Source organism: Sarcophilus harrisii, chromosome 2 (genome assembly GCF_902635505.1).
Source record: "Sarcophilus harrisii chromosome 2, mSarHar1.11, whole genome shotgun sequence".
NCBI lineage: Eukaryota > Metazoa > Chordata > Mammalia > Dasyuromorphia > Dasyuridae > Sarcophilus > Sarcophilus harrisii.
Genome location: NC_045427.1, coordinates 341,027,442 through 341,042,408, shown reverse-complemented (window position 1 = coordinate 341,042,408; position 14,967 = coordinate 341,027,442). Strand labels below are relative to the sequence as shown.

General features: G+C 31.7%; 1 protein-coding gene across 1 annotated transcript in view; it reads left to right on the top strand.

Moving 5' to 3' along the window:
* Nucleotides 1-14,967, top strand: part of PYGL (glycogen phosphorylase L) — a 114,097-nt gene that overhangs the window by 33,088 nt on the left and 66,042 nt on the right. Inside the window, exon 4 of the mRNA XM_031952989.1 lies at nt 1,098-1,201. Coding sequence (XP_031808849.1) covers nt 1,098-1,201 — 104 coding nt within the window. The remainder of the gene's footprint in view (nt 1-1,097; nt 1,202-14,967) is intronic.

Genomic DNA, 14,967 nt, shown 5'->3' with positions numbered 1-14,967 from the left:
AGTTCATTATTTATTTATGAGAATGAATCAAAAATGTCTCACCACCATTTTCACTAAAGACAAATCACAGCTCTTACCAATCAACAAGTAATTTCAAAATTACGTGATTTTTATCTACACATTACAAGAGGAATTTTGCTCAAATTTGAATTTCTTGAAAGTTGGTCAGGATTTTACATAGAATGAAAGTAGTCTGTAGAGTTGATCAAAAGTTCATACAGTATGATGGATCTGCCTCTTTTCAAAAATGAGGTGATTCAGACCAATTCCAATAAACTTGTGATAGAGCCATCTGCATCCAGAGAGAGGACTATGAATACTAAATGTAGATCACAACATAGTATTTTCACCTTTTTGTTGTTGTTTGCTTGATTGATTTTTTTCTTTCTCACTTTTTTCCTTTTTGATCTGGTTTTTCTTGTGCAGCATGATAAATATGGAAATGTTTAGAAGAAATGCACATGTTTAACCCATACTCGATTACTTGCTATCTAGGGGAAGATAGTAAGAGAGAGGGAAGGAGAAAAATTTGGAATACAAGGTTTTGCAAGGGTGAATGTAGAAAACTACCTTTAATATATTTTTAAAATAAAAAGCTATTAAAAACTTTAAAAGTTCATATTGTAGAATTTAGAGCCCAAAAATTTTAGTATTATTCTCTTATTTTTTAAAAGAAAGACAACAATGTTTTGCTTACATTAATGTGTGTAGTAAATATTCACAGAAGTGAGAGAGCAGTAAATTTTATTCTTGAATAATATCCTTTTCAAGAAACTTATAATTTGAGGGTAATGGTTAATGTTAAAATAACTACTGTTCAATTGCCAGTGTGTTTGAATATGTTGTTTCACCTTCCATGGAAATAATTTTTACAGAATTTGTATTTTAGAAAATTTTTAAGAATGTCAGATTAAATTAATATATCATTAAAATATGTCAAATTCCTTTCTGTCTGTAGAAGGAAGGGAGGAAAGGAAAAAACTTTAAAACTCAAAAAAATTGTAATGAATATTAAACATTGTTTTTATGTGTAATTGGAAAAAATAAAATATATATTTAAATATAAATGAATGTATTTTGTGTTTCTTATATACCAGCCTGTTTCTTAGACTCTATGGCAACACTTGGACTTGCAGCCTATGGATATGGTATCCGATATGAATATGGAATCTTCAATCAGAAGATCCGAGAAGGATGGCAGGTAGATATCTATAAATTTCCAACTATAATTTCTCTCCCTCTTTAAAGTCTGGATTAGAATATGCTTCAGAATTTTAATTGTTTCTGTAATTTTGGACACATTAAACATTTTGAATACTTTTAAAACTCAAAAAATACATTATTTTAAAATTATTTCTTTCTGTTTTATTTTATATTAAGTACTTCTGTGAACAAGACATAAGCTTTGACTAAAATGACAGAGGCTTTATTTAGTGACAGGGAACATAAAAACCAGTGTTCCTATTTTTTTAGTAACATGAAACAAAGTTCTTAAATAATATTGACTTATAATCAATTCCTACATAGATTAACATTAACGTTTCATGATATGCCTAATTATTATTGTATTCTCTCGTGATCAGAAAAGGAAGTATGATTGCTATTTATATTTGCTGAACTTGGACAAATTTTTATACTTTTTTGTTTATATATGTGTGTGCATGTATATATGTATCTTAAATCAGCAATAAATAAATTTTCCACGCTACTGCAGGCAGTTTAATTCCTCTTAAAAAATAAATGTAACTTCCACTATAAACATTATGTTTTGTATGTTTTAAATTGCTTAATATGCATATTTGTTCTTTTTATTAAATTCACTTATTTCATATAAATTGGCCTTGAGTTCACAATTTATCTTGAAATATTTTATCAATTTAATAATCAGTCCATTTTTTTAAAATTCTAGATTTCATCATAGCCTGTAGGTTTTTATTATTTAAATCTGGCCCTTTGAAAAAGCATCTTTATATAATAAATATTAATTTATTTTTATTAATTTATTATAATTATATTATATGTAAAAATATAATATAATTATAATAAATTATTAATTTATAATTTAAAATAAAATTGTTGACATCTTTTGATATACACAATTTCTCCCAATATTGCTCCCATTTTTCCTTCCTAAGAGTCAAACCAATGTAACAAATATTTTCAAGAAAAAAAGAAAACTAGAGTAAAATCAGCAAAACTTACTGATGCATGGGAAAAGCTTGAAAATATAAGCAATATACCTCATCCAGGGACCTCCCGCCTCTGCAAAAGAATAGAAAGGGGTATCTTCTCAGATTTTTTCTTTGGAATCTTATGTATTCTTTGAATTTTGCAACATTCACCTTTGATTATATTGTAACTGTTCTTTTTTAGCCATTCTCCAATCAATGGACATTGACCTGTTTCTGTAGCCTCCAATTCTTTACTTTGCATAAAAAAAAGTTCTGCTATATGATTTGTGTATATAGGAGTTTTAGCTAAATAGAGATATGAATTTAGATAGATTATCTACCTATGTATGTGAATTGTTTATATAATATTTATATTTTTCATATGTTGTTTATTATAAATTGTCTATCTATCTATTTTATTACCAAATCCTTATCAGAGAAATCTGATACCAAGACATTTTCCCCCATAACTATGTTGTAGGCATGATTCTAAAGCTCCTACTCCTTAGGTTCAGTTTTAATATAGAAATAAAATAAGGAACTTGTGAGTCTCTGAACAATTAAGAAAGAAAATTTACTAAGTCCTAACCCAGCAACCCTTATCTTGATCCAAAATGTGTTTGGTCAGTCACTCACTGGAACAGTGACTTGCATTGTCTCAGGCACCCAACAAATCTGAGTGACCCAGAGTCTACACATGACTTGGCCTTTTTCTTGGTTTTACTCAATTACCTCTTTCTTCTAATTATTGTTGTTGTTATTCATTCTCAGAGGATTTAATGACGTCATGAAAGTGAAGTCTTGACTTCAGAGTGAATTGGATTTGAACAAAGTAGAGCTGCACAGTCTTTAGCCTCACTTTCTCCTCCAGAGTCATTGAAGTCAGATGGCAAGAGCAAAGTTAACTGATTATGCCCAAAATGTGGTGGGTCATTTTGACCTTTCTAAATTAAAGTCTTTCCCTGGTTTAAGTTTATTTGAAGCAATATGAATTCAATGACTAAAGACTAGGTAAAAAATGAGACAAAAGATAGTCCAATTTACCACCACAAAAATATCTATCTAAAAAAGGAAGTCCTTCAGAGTGTCTGGGATGAAGAAAAAGAGTGGCTATTTTATACTCATTCTAAACTATCAAAACCCAAGCAATAAGCCATTGAAATTTGGGCTGGGACTATTATATATTATATGTAACAACATGTGATAATTATTAACAAATATAGAAATTATCCATAATAATAATAATTAGAAATAGTATTTCTCATTAAATGACTTTCATTTGAGTCTAAAGGGTAATCAATACAACAGACTTTTTATAGCCTGATAGTTTTTTGTTTTTTGGGTTTTTTTTCAGAAATATATTTCAAGAAATATAAATTAAAACTGCACAGGACAAAAAAATAATTGTCCTGGCTTTTTAAAATAATAAATAATGGGTTAGATGACAGAGGACTGAACTTTTCAAAGTTTTCCTTTATAAAAAACTTTGAACTCTCCAGATAACTATTTTCTACCAGCAGCTAAGTTTGGTTTCTACTCCATGGAACATCATGCTCCTGCAAGGAATACGACTCTTAGGTTTCCTTCATCACCACAACACACACACACACACACACACACATACACACACACACACACACACACACACACACACACACTTTTCAATTGTTTTTTTATTTTGTTTTGTTTTTTGTGAGAGAAAAAAGAAGGCATTATAAAGATTATATATTCCTTGATTATAAATCAAGGTCTTATTTAAAGATGATACCAAGTAATTATAATGAACCTGCCAAGCTTTTTAAAAGCCCATTGTGCTTCAAATGGTGCTAATTATACAGTGTTCTCTTGGTTCTACTTGTTTCACTTTTCATTAAGTCATGTAAGTGTTCCCATATTTCTTTTTCTAAAATCAATCTGCTTATCATTTCTAACAGCATAGATTGAATCACAATCATATATCAGAATTTATTCAGTAATTTACCACTTGATTGGGCATCCCCTCAATTCCTAGTTCTTTGCTACCATAAAGAAAGATGCTACAAATATTTTATAATATATACTTCTTTTGGTTTTGTTTCCTAATCACCTTGGAAAACAGACCTAATAGTAGCACTGCTGGGTCAAAGAATATAAAAAATTTTATAACTCTTTGGGCATAATTCCAGACTGCTTTCCAAAATTATTATAACAGTTCATCAATTCTTCCACATCCCCTCCAACATTTTATCATTTTCTCACCAATAAAGAAAAAATTAAAATAATAATTAGCACCTATTTTGCCCAGCTATGTCCCAATAAATCTGATAATTTACGTAAAATGAATGAATATTTACAAAAATATAAATTGCTCAGATTAACAAAAGGGGTAATAACATATTTAAATAACTCTAATTTAGAAAAATAATTTGAACAAGTTATGAATGAACTCCCTGGGAAAAATCTCCAGAACCAAATGGATTTACAAGTAAATTCTACAAAAAAAAATCTAAAGAAAGATTAATTCCAATGCTATATTTATTATTTGAAAAAATATGAGCAGTCATATGAAATTCTTTTTATTACACAAATATGGTGCTGATACTTAAACTAGGAAGAGCTAAAACAGAGAAAGAAAATTAAAGACCAATCTCCTTAATGAATATTGATGCAAAATAAATAAATAAAATATTAGGAAAGAGATTACAGCAATTTATCATCAGGATAATACACTATTCCCAGGTGGAATTTACACAAAGAATAGAGGGCCCCTTCAATATCAGGAAAACCATCAGCATAATTGACTATATCAATAGCAAAACTAACAAAAATCATATGATTATTTCAAAAATCTTTTGACAAAATACAGCACCCATTCCAATTCTTAAAAAAAAAAACTAGAGAGAATAACTATGAGTTTTCCTATAAATGATAATCGAGATTTATCCAAAACTATCAACAAACATTGTATGTAAAGGGAATAAGTGAAAATCCTAGGGATAAAGCAAGGATGCCCACTACTATTCGATACAGTACTAGAAATATAGCTTTAGAAAAAACAGAAGAAAATAAAATTGAAGGAATTAGAATAGGCATTGAGGAAACAAACTTATCACTCTTTGCAGGTGGCATCATGACATTTTTAGAGAATCTTGGAGAATCAACTAAAAATCTGCTCAAAGTAATTAACAATATTAGCAAAGTTGCAGAATATAAAATTTTTTATCTATTTTTATCCATTGCTAACAAAGCCCAGTAGTAAGAGATAAATAAATTTTACTACAAGTAACATAAAATATCTTGGAGTCTACCTACCAAGACAAATAGTATATGCAAATTAAGAGAACAAGAGATTGTACCTGTCAGATATATGGAAAGGGAAGGATTTATGACCAAATAAGAAATAGAGACCATTATGAAATGCAAAATGAGTAATTTTGATTATATTAAATTTAAAGGTTTTATAAAATAAAACCAATGCCACCAAGACTAGAAGGAAAGCAGAAAGCTGGGAAACAATTTTTATAGCCAATGTTTCTGATAAAGGCCTCATTCTAAAATATATAGAAAATGGAATCAGACTTATAAGACTCTAAGTTATTCGTTCTTTATCAAAAGATATGAACAGACAGTTTTCTTTTTTTTTTATTTAATAGCCTTTTATTTACAGGATATATACATGGGTAACTTTACAGCATTAACAATTGCCAAACCTCTTGTTCAATTTTCCTCTTACCCCCCCCCTCCCTGATGGCAGGATGCCGTAGATTTAAATATATTAAAATATAAATTAGATACACAATAAGTATACATGACCAAAACGTTATTTTGTTACAAAAAAATCAGACTCTAAAATATTGTACAATTGCTTATAAGAAATCAAAAATGCAGGTTGCATAAATAAGGGATTAAATTCAATGTAATGGTTTTTAGTCATCTCCCAGGTTATTTTCTAGGCATAGCTATTCAGTTCATTTTGCTCCTTAGAAATGATTTGGTTGATCTCTTTTGCAGGATGGCCTGGTCCATCAGAAATGGTCATCATATAGTATTGTTGGAAGTATATAATGATCTCCTGGTCCTGCTCATTTCCTTAGCATCAGTTCTTAAGCTCTCAGGCCTTTCTGAAATTATCCTGTTAGTCATTTCTTACAGAACAGTAATATTCCTTTTATATACCACAATTTATTCAATTCTCCAACTGATGGACATCCTTAGTTTCCAGTTTTTTAACCACTATGAAAAGGGCCCACAAACATTTTGCACATACAGGTCCCTTTCCCTTCTTTATAATCTCTTTGGGATTTCCCAGTAGTAACCTGCTGGATCAAGGTATGCCAATTTGATAACTTTTGGATAGTTAAACTATTAAAATGGTTGGTTCTTCCAAACTCCACCAACAATGCATCAATATCCCAGTTTTCCCATCCCTCCAACAATCATCATTTTTTTCCTGTCATCTTAGCCAATCGCAGGTGTGTATAGTATCTTAGGTTGTCTTTTTGCATTTTCTCTGATTAATAATGACTTGGAGCATCTTTTCATATGATAGAAATAGTTTCAATTTCCTTTCGAAATTGTCTTTCATATCCTTTGACCATTTTCAATTGGAGAATGGCGTTTTAAAATTAGAGTTAATTCTCTATATATTTTGGAAATAGGCCTTTATCAAGAACCTTTGACTGTAAAATATTTTCCCAGTTTTTCTTCCCTTCTAATCTTGTCTGCATTAGTTTTGTTTGTACAAAAACTTTTCAGTTTGTATAATCAAAATTTTCTTTTTGTTATCAGTAAGATCTCTAGTTCTCTTTGGTCATAAAGACCTTCCCCTTCCACAGGTCGAGGGTAAACTATCCTGTGTTCCTCTAATTTTTAAAATAATTTCATTCTTTATCCTGGTCTGAAACCCATTTTGATTATCTTGGTGTACGGTGTTAAGTATGGATCAATGCCCTAGTTTCTGTCATATTAGTTTCCAATTTTTCCCAAATTTTATCAAACAGTAAGTTCTTATCCAAAACTGGGATCTCTGGGTTTTCAAAGACTAGGTTGCTATATTTTTTTGACTGTTTATCCCTTAACCTAATCATTCCCACATCAACTAATTATTCCTTAGCCAAACCAAATAGTTTTGGTAACCTGCTCTATAATATAATTTTATTTTTTTATTTAATAGCCTTTAATTTAAGGATATAACATGGTAACTTTACAGCATTAAAATTCCAAACCTCTTTTCAATTTTTTCACCTCTTCCCCCCCCCTCCTAGATGGCAGGATGACCAGTAGATGTTAAATATTTAAAATATAACTTAGATACCAAATAAATATAATGACCAAAACATTATTTGCTGTACAAAAATCAGACTCTGAATTATTGTACAATTAGCTTGTGAAGAAATCAAAAATGCAGGTGTGCATAAATATAGGGTTGGGAATTTAATGTAATGGTTTTAGTTCTCCAGGTTATTTTCTGGGCATAGTTTCAGTTCATTACTGCTCCATTAGAAATGATTTGGTTGATCGTTGCTGAGGATGGCCTGATCCATCAGAACTGGTCATCATCTAGTATTGTTGAAGTATTTGATTTGATCCTGATCATTTCGCTAGCATCGTTGGTGTAAGTCTCCCAGGCCTTTCTGAAATTCCTGGGTCATTTCTTAAGAACAGTAATTTCCATAATTTTCATAACATTTATTCAGCCATTCTCAATGTGGACATCCACAGTTTCAGTTTCTACCACTACAAAAAGGGCTCACAAACATTAGTACTGGGTCCCTTTCCCTTCTTTATAATCTTTTGGGATATAATCCCAGTATCACTCTGGATCAAAGGGTATGCACAGTTTGATAACTTTTTGAGCATAGTTCAAAACTACTCTCCAAAATGGTTGGATTTTTACAACTCCAAACAATGCATCAATGTCGGTTTTACATCCCCTCAAAATCTATTATTTTTCCTTCATCTTAAATCAAAAGGTGTGGTGTATCTTAGAGTTGTCTTAATTTGTTTCTTGATTAATAATGACTTGGAGCATCTTTTCATATGACGAAATAGTTTCAATTTCTTCATCAAATTTCTTTCATATCCGACCATTTTTCAATTGGAGAAACGATTTTATAAATTAGAGTTAATTCTCTATATATTTTAAATGGGGCCTTTATAGAACCTTTGACTGTAAAAATATTTTCCCAGTTTATTGCTTCCCTTCTAATCTTTCTGCATTGTTTGTTTTCAAAAACTTTTCAGTTTATATAATCAAAATTTTCTTTTGTGATCATATTGATCTCTGTTCTATTTGGTCATAAAACCTTCCTTCCACAGGGGGTAAACTATCTGTGTTCCTCTAATTTTAATAATTTCATTCTTTTCCTAGGTCGAACCCATTTTGTTATCTTGGTGTCTGGTTAAGTATGGATCAATGCCTAGTTTCTGCCATATTGTTTCAATTTTCCCAATTTTTATCAAACAGTAAGTTCTTATCCAAAAGCTGGGATCTTTGGGTTTTATCAAAGACTGGTTCTATATTTGTTATTTTGTCCCTTGAACTAATCTATTCCCTGATCCTTCTATTCCTTAGCCAATACCGGTTTGGTAACTGCTGCTCTATAATATAATTTTAGATTGGTACATAAATTTTTTTGATTTTTTCATTAATTCCGAAATTCTTGACCTTTTGTTTTCCATATAACTTTTTTTATTTTTTCTAGGTCATTAAAATGTTTTTGGGATCTGATTGGTATAAGCGCTAAATAAATAGATTAGTTTAAATAATATTTCATCTTTATTATTTTCCCCTTCCAGGCATTTAATATTTTTCAATTGGTTAGATCAGACTTAATTTGTGTGAAATGGTTTGTTTTGCTCATAAAGTTCCCCGTTTTTCCCTTGGCGATAGATTTAAATTTTTATATTATCAGTAGTTCTTTAAATGATTTCTCTTTTTAACTCTGCTTTGGATTTAGTGATATATAAGAATGCTGATGACTTATGTGGGTTTTTTTATAAAAACTTTCTAAAAGTTGTGGTTATTTCTAATAACTTTTTGAGAATCTGGGGGTTCTCTAAGTATAATATGTCACGGCAAAGGTGATAATTTGGCTTCCTCATTTGCCTATTCTTATTCCTTTAATCTTTTTCTCAGCTCTTATTGCTATAGCTGTGTTTCTAATACAATATTAAAATGTAACGGTGATGTGGGCATTGTTTCCTCGATTTATTGGAATGGTTGCGTTTGTCTCATTACATTATGTTACGTGGTTTTAAATAGATGCTGGTTATTTTTAAGGAAAAGTATTTATTCCTATATAAGTGTTTTAATGGAATGGATGTTGGATTTTATCAAATCTTTTTCTGCATCTATTAAGGATGTCATATGGTTTTTTTAATTTGGTTTTATGGCCAATTATTTATTTTTCTAATATTAACCACCCCATTCCTGGTATAAATCCTACTTGATCAAAATGAATCTTGGGATGATTTTCTGTAGTCTTTTTGTAATATTTATTTAAAGTTTTACATCAATTTCATTGGGGAGTTGGTTTTTTCTTTCCTGTTTTCAGCCTACCTGGTTTATATCAATTAAATTCTTGTCATAGAAGAATTTGGTGGACTCCTTTTTCCCCTATTTTTCAAATAATTTATATAAATTTGGGGAATTGTTCTTTAAATGTTTGGTAAAATTCACTTTCCATCTGGTCCTGGGGTTTTCTTGGGGTTTTTATTTTGTTCTTTTCTTTTTCTGAAATGGGACTATTCAACATTCTTCCTCCTCTGTTAGTCTGGGAAGTCTATATTTTTGGATAGTCATCCATTTCCTTGGTTATCAAATTTTTGGCTAAAGTTGAGCAAAATAATTTATTATTTCTCAATTTCCTCTTCATTGGTGGAAGGTTCTCCTTTTCATTTTTAAGACTAAATTTTTTTCCTCCCTCCTTTTTCTAATCGATTTCCAAAACATCTATTTTATTGGCTTTTCATGAAAACTCTTGGTTTTATTAATTATTCAATGTTTTTTTACTTTCAATATTTTAATTTCTCCTTTTAATTTTAAATTTCAATTTATATTTGATTGGGGTTTTAATTTGGTCTTTTTTGTTTTGTTTAAGAATTATTTCTTTTCTTTCTCTGTTTTATTCAAAAGCCTCTAAGGATATAAAATTCCCCCTTATTACCCTTTGGCCATCCCAAATTTTGGTATGATGTTCATCAATGTATTATCTTTGAAATTATTATTTATCTATAATTTTTTAAATTTCTTTAAGATAAGTTTTTGTTTCAATTACTTTTTGGTCTATTTCCCCTAACTTTTTTGTTGAATGTAGTTTTATTCATCATGATCTGAAAAAGAAAGCATTTACTATTTCTGCTTTCTTGCATTTTAATTTTAGGTCTTTATGTCTATTATGGTCAATTTTTGAATGGTTCCATGAATGCTGGAGGAAATTATTCCTTTCTATCTCATTCAATTTTTCCAAGATCCCATACCTAATTTTCTAATTTCTATTTACTTCTTTAATTTCTTTCTTATTTGTTTTTGTGGTTTGTTTGTCTAATTCTGAGGTCAAGGTTGGATCTCCTACTATTAAGTTTTTTTTCTATTTCTTCTTGCAACCTCTTAACTTCCCTTTGGAAGTTGGATGCCATACCATTGCATATATGTTTTATTGATTTGCTTCGTTGTTTTTCCGGGATGTAGTTTCCTTCCTTATCTCTTTTAATTAGATCAATTTTTTCTTTTGGATCTGAGATAGGATGGCTTCCCCTTTTTTGACTTCACCTGAAGCATAATAGATTTGCTAGCCTTTACCTTTCTTATGTATTCCTGCTTTAAATGTGTTTCTTTAAACAACATATTTAGGGTTCTGACTTTTGTATCTGCTATCTTCCTCTTTTGAATTCATCCCATTCCATTTCGTTAGAATTACTAAATCTGTTTTCCCTCCTAATAACCCCAGTTTTTTCTTTTCTTGCCTCCCCAATCCTCTTTCCCCTTAAACTTATTACCCCTCTTGAACACATGCTTACCCTCTTTATTCCCTCCCTCCCCCTTTGGGTTTTTTCCCTTTTCCTTTTCTTTTTTCTTTCCTTTTTCCCTGTTTTTAATGGGGCGAGGAAATTTTCTCAAAACAAATGTTTATTTTTTCTTTGGCCAACTCTGATGGGAGTAAAGATTCCAACAATTTCCTCCCCTCTCTAAATTCCCTCAGATTGATAAGTTTCCTTTGCTCTTTGTGGGATGTGGTTTCCTTCTTTTTTCCCTCCCCATTTTTCCATCATCCCTTTTCCATATCTCTTCCCTTTTTATGTTATATCAGTACAATCAAATTATAATGTTTCTTTTTTATACAACAGAAATTTCCAAAGGTTATTTTTACCTTTTCTGCATTCCGGTTCTATGGTGGAATCAAATTTTTTTGTTTGTTCTGGTTTTCTTAAAAAAATGGTTCATTTGTTTTTAAAGTATCTTCTTCCCTGGGAAAATGCTCATTACTGGGTGTTTTTCTTTCCATCCCAAGTTCTTTCCTTTCAGATATCATTCCAGGCCCTTCTTTCCTTTAATGTAGAGGCAGCCAGATTTGGGTGATCCTTTTTGGCACCTCAGTATTTAAATGGTTTTGGCTGTTGAAAATTTTTTCCTTAATCGTGTTCAAATTTTCCACAATATTCCTTGGGGGTTTTTATTTTGGGGTTTCTTTTCAGATTTCGTGATTCTTTAATTTTTTTATTCGATTCTATTACATCTGGGCAGTTCTCTTTGATTTCTTGAAAAGTATCATCTTTTTTTTCATCAAGTTTTCAGAAGTCCAATAATCCTCGATTATCTCTCCAATCTATTTTCCCGTCTTTCATTTTGAAATAATAATTCATGGTTTTTCCAGTTTGTCAATTTTTGGTTTTGCTTGACTGATTCTTGCTGTCTCAATGAATTTAGTTTCTATTTGTTCAGTTCTAATTTTTAAAAATTTTTTCTTCATTATTTTTACTTCTTTCTGTATATGTCCAATTGGTTTTTAAATGTATTGTTTTGGTCTGTGGAATTTTTTCCATTTCACTAATTTTTTTTAGTAATTTTTTCTTTTCAATTCACAGATTACTTTCTTAGTGTTCTTTGTCTTTTTCAATTCCAAATCCTCTTTCTAGTGAATTCTTTATTTTCAATTCCAAATTCTTCCTAGTTTTTTACTTTTCAATTCGTATTTCAGGAAGTTGTTGCTCTCTTTTAAAGGCTTCTCTTTCCTTTCCCCATTTGTCTTTAACTCTCTTTTGGGACTTTTAATGGTCTCTTCTAAAAATCATGTAAAGGGGGGACAGTCTGATGCATTTTGGTTTTGGGGTCTCTTCAGGTTTGTGACCTGCTCTTTTTTCATGAAGCTTCGATCGTTCTTTTCATCTTTTTATTCATTTTAAGCCTTGGGGTGGGTCTCCAAACAGGGGGTTACCGCTTCCTCTGGGCGGGAAGTTAAACCGATTTCCCTCCGAGGGTTGGGGTGCTCTGGGGAGGTTTTCCCTTCCCCAACAGGAAGTGGTTCAGCACTCGGCTTCAAACTGCGTAGTAGGGTGAGTGGGTTAGCGGTTGCCCTCGGCAGGACAAGGGGGTGAAAGTGTCACTGCCCCGGGCGGGCCTCTTGGGGACTGGAGTTTGCGGTGACTGCGAACGGACATCGGACCACGACCGCGACCGCCGCAAACTCTGCCCAGCGTCTCGCCGTCAAATCGGCCCTGGAAAGCTCTGGCCCCAAGCCGGCTCCCTCCCGTTTGGATAACCCGGGCTCGTTCCTGCCGGCAGGTCACAACTGCCCAAAGGAAAAGCCCTCTGCGGTTGGGGCTGCTGCTGAGATCTGTGCTTTCACTTTTGGTTTGGGGCTCTCCTCGGAACCTAATTTTTCCCCGTCCGTGATCCCCCTGGCCCCGAACCAACCTTTTTTTGGCAAGTTGCAGATTTTCTTCGGCCGGTATTGTTTCTTCTTTCTTTACTTGGCATAAGTATTTTGAGGGCTCGATATAATATTGATAAAGAGGGTAAGAGAAGAGCTTAGAAAGTCGCATGTGTCTTCTCCGCCATCTTGGCTCCGCCAACAGACAGTTTTTATATGAAGAAATTAAAGCTATCAGTATATGGAAAAAATTCTCTAAATGACTATTGATTAGAGAAATGCAAATTAAAACTGCTCTAAGGTACCACTCATACCTATAAGATTGGCTAATATGACCAAAAAAGAAAATGGTAAATGTCAGAGGGGATGTGATATAACAGGAATTACTAAAGCATTATTTTGATGGAGTTGTGAACTGATCCAACCATTCTGGAGAGTAATTTGGAACTTAGTCCAAAGGGCTATGAAAACATTCATATCTTTTGATTCAGCAGTACTTACCAATTCTGTACTCCAAAGAGGCCATAAAAATGGGAAAAGGACCCATGTATACAAAAATATTTATAGCAGGTCTTTTTGTGTTGGCAAAGTGGAAATGGAGGAGCTGGGGAATGGCCGAACAAGCTATGATATATGAATGTAATGAAGTACTATTTTTCCATAAATAATGATGAATAGGCAAATTTCATAAAAACTTGGGAAGACTTATATGAACTGATGCTGAGTGAAGTGAGCAGAGCCCAAACATTGTACAAAGTAACAGCAACATTGTGTGATAATCATTTATGTGTGATAATTTTCAGTATTAACTCTTCAATAACACAGTGATCCTAGAGAGTTCTAAAAGATCTGTGATGGAAAATGTCATTGATATCTAGAGAAAGAACAATGGTGTTTGAATGCTGATTAAAGCATGCTTATTTTCACTTTTTTTTACATTTGCTTTTTGTTTTTTCTTTCTCATAATTTTCCCTTTTGTTCTGATTTTTTCTTTATGCTTGACTAATATGGAAATATATTTAACATGATCGTACATGTAAAACCTATTATATTACTTATTGTCAAAGACATGTTTCACCATCAGACTTTTGAAATCATTATTAGTTATCACATTGATCAGAGTTTTGGAGGCCCCTCAGTGTTCTCCTTTGTGTAATTATAGCATAATATAAATTGTTTTCCTATTTATCCTTACTTTGCTCTATATCGGTTCATATATCTCTTAGCACAATGATGAAATCGTATTTTCATATTTTTACATATCAATATTTGGTCATTCCACAATTGGTGTGCTTTCAGTTTTCTTCTATTTCTTTGATATGATAAAAAGTTTCAACTTAGTTTTCCAGACATATTTTATATTATACCCCTTCATACTTGTTTCATTCCAGCTATTTGCAATTTCCCCAATTTTTCTTCCTTCATGCCTTTGCAAAAGCTTCCCTCCTTGCCTAGAATTCACATCATTCTCTTCTCCATTCACAGAATTCCTAGCTTCCTTCAAGGCAGAATATATCTTTCCTTTGGGAAGCCTGTTTTTGATCTCCTGACCAATTACTGCTCTCATTATTTTGCAATTGCTTTTCTATCTACATGTTCCCTCAGTAGAAAGTAACATCTTTGAAAGCAGGGACTGTTGTTTTGACTCTGAATCACCAATTCTGGCACAAAACACTTTATAAATATTTCATTGAATAATTGTTAAATCATTCATATTTAATCTATAGAAGAAAAGATGACATTCAGTTATGAATTTTAGTTTAAATTTAAGGTCTATAAAAGCCATGGCAGGATAAGAAACACTCAAAGTGGATAGCAGTCATTAAAGGTACTGCTTACAGGGAATAGGCTATGCAATAGAGATTTCTTTTTTATAAATTCTTTTTTATCAATATATTTTGTTTGTACATCATAATTTCTGCTTATAGCTTTACAAAGGAAGCTAT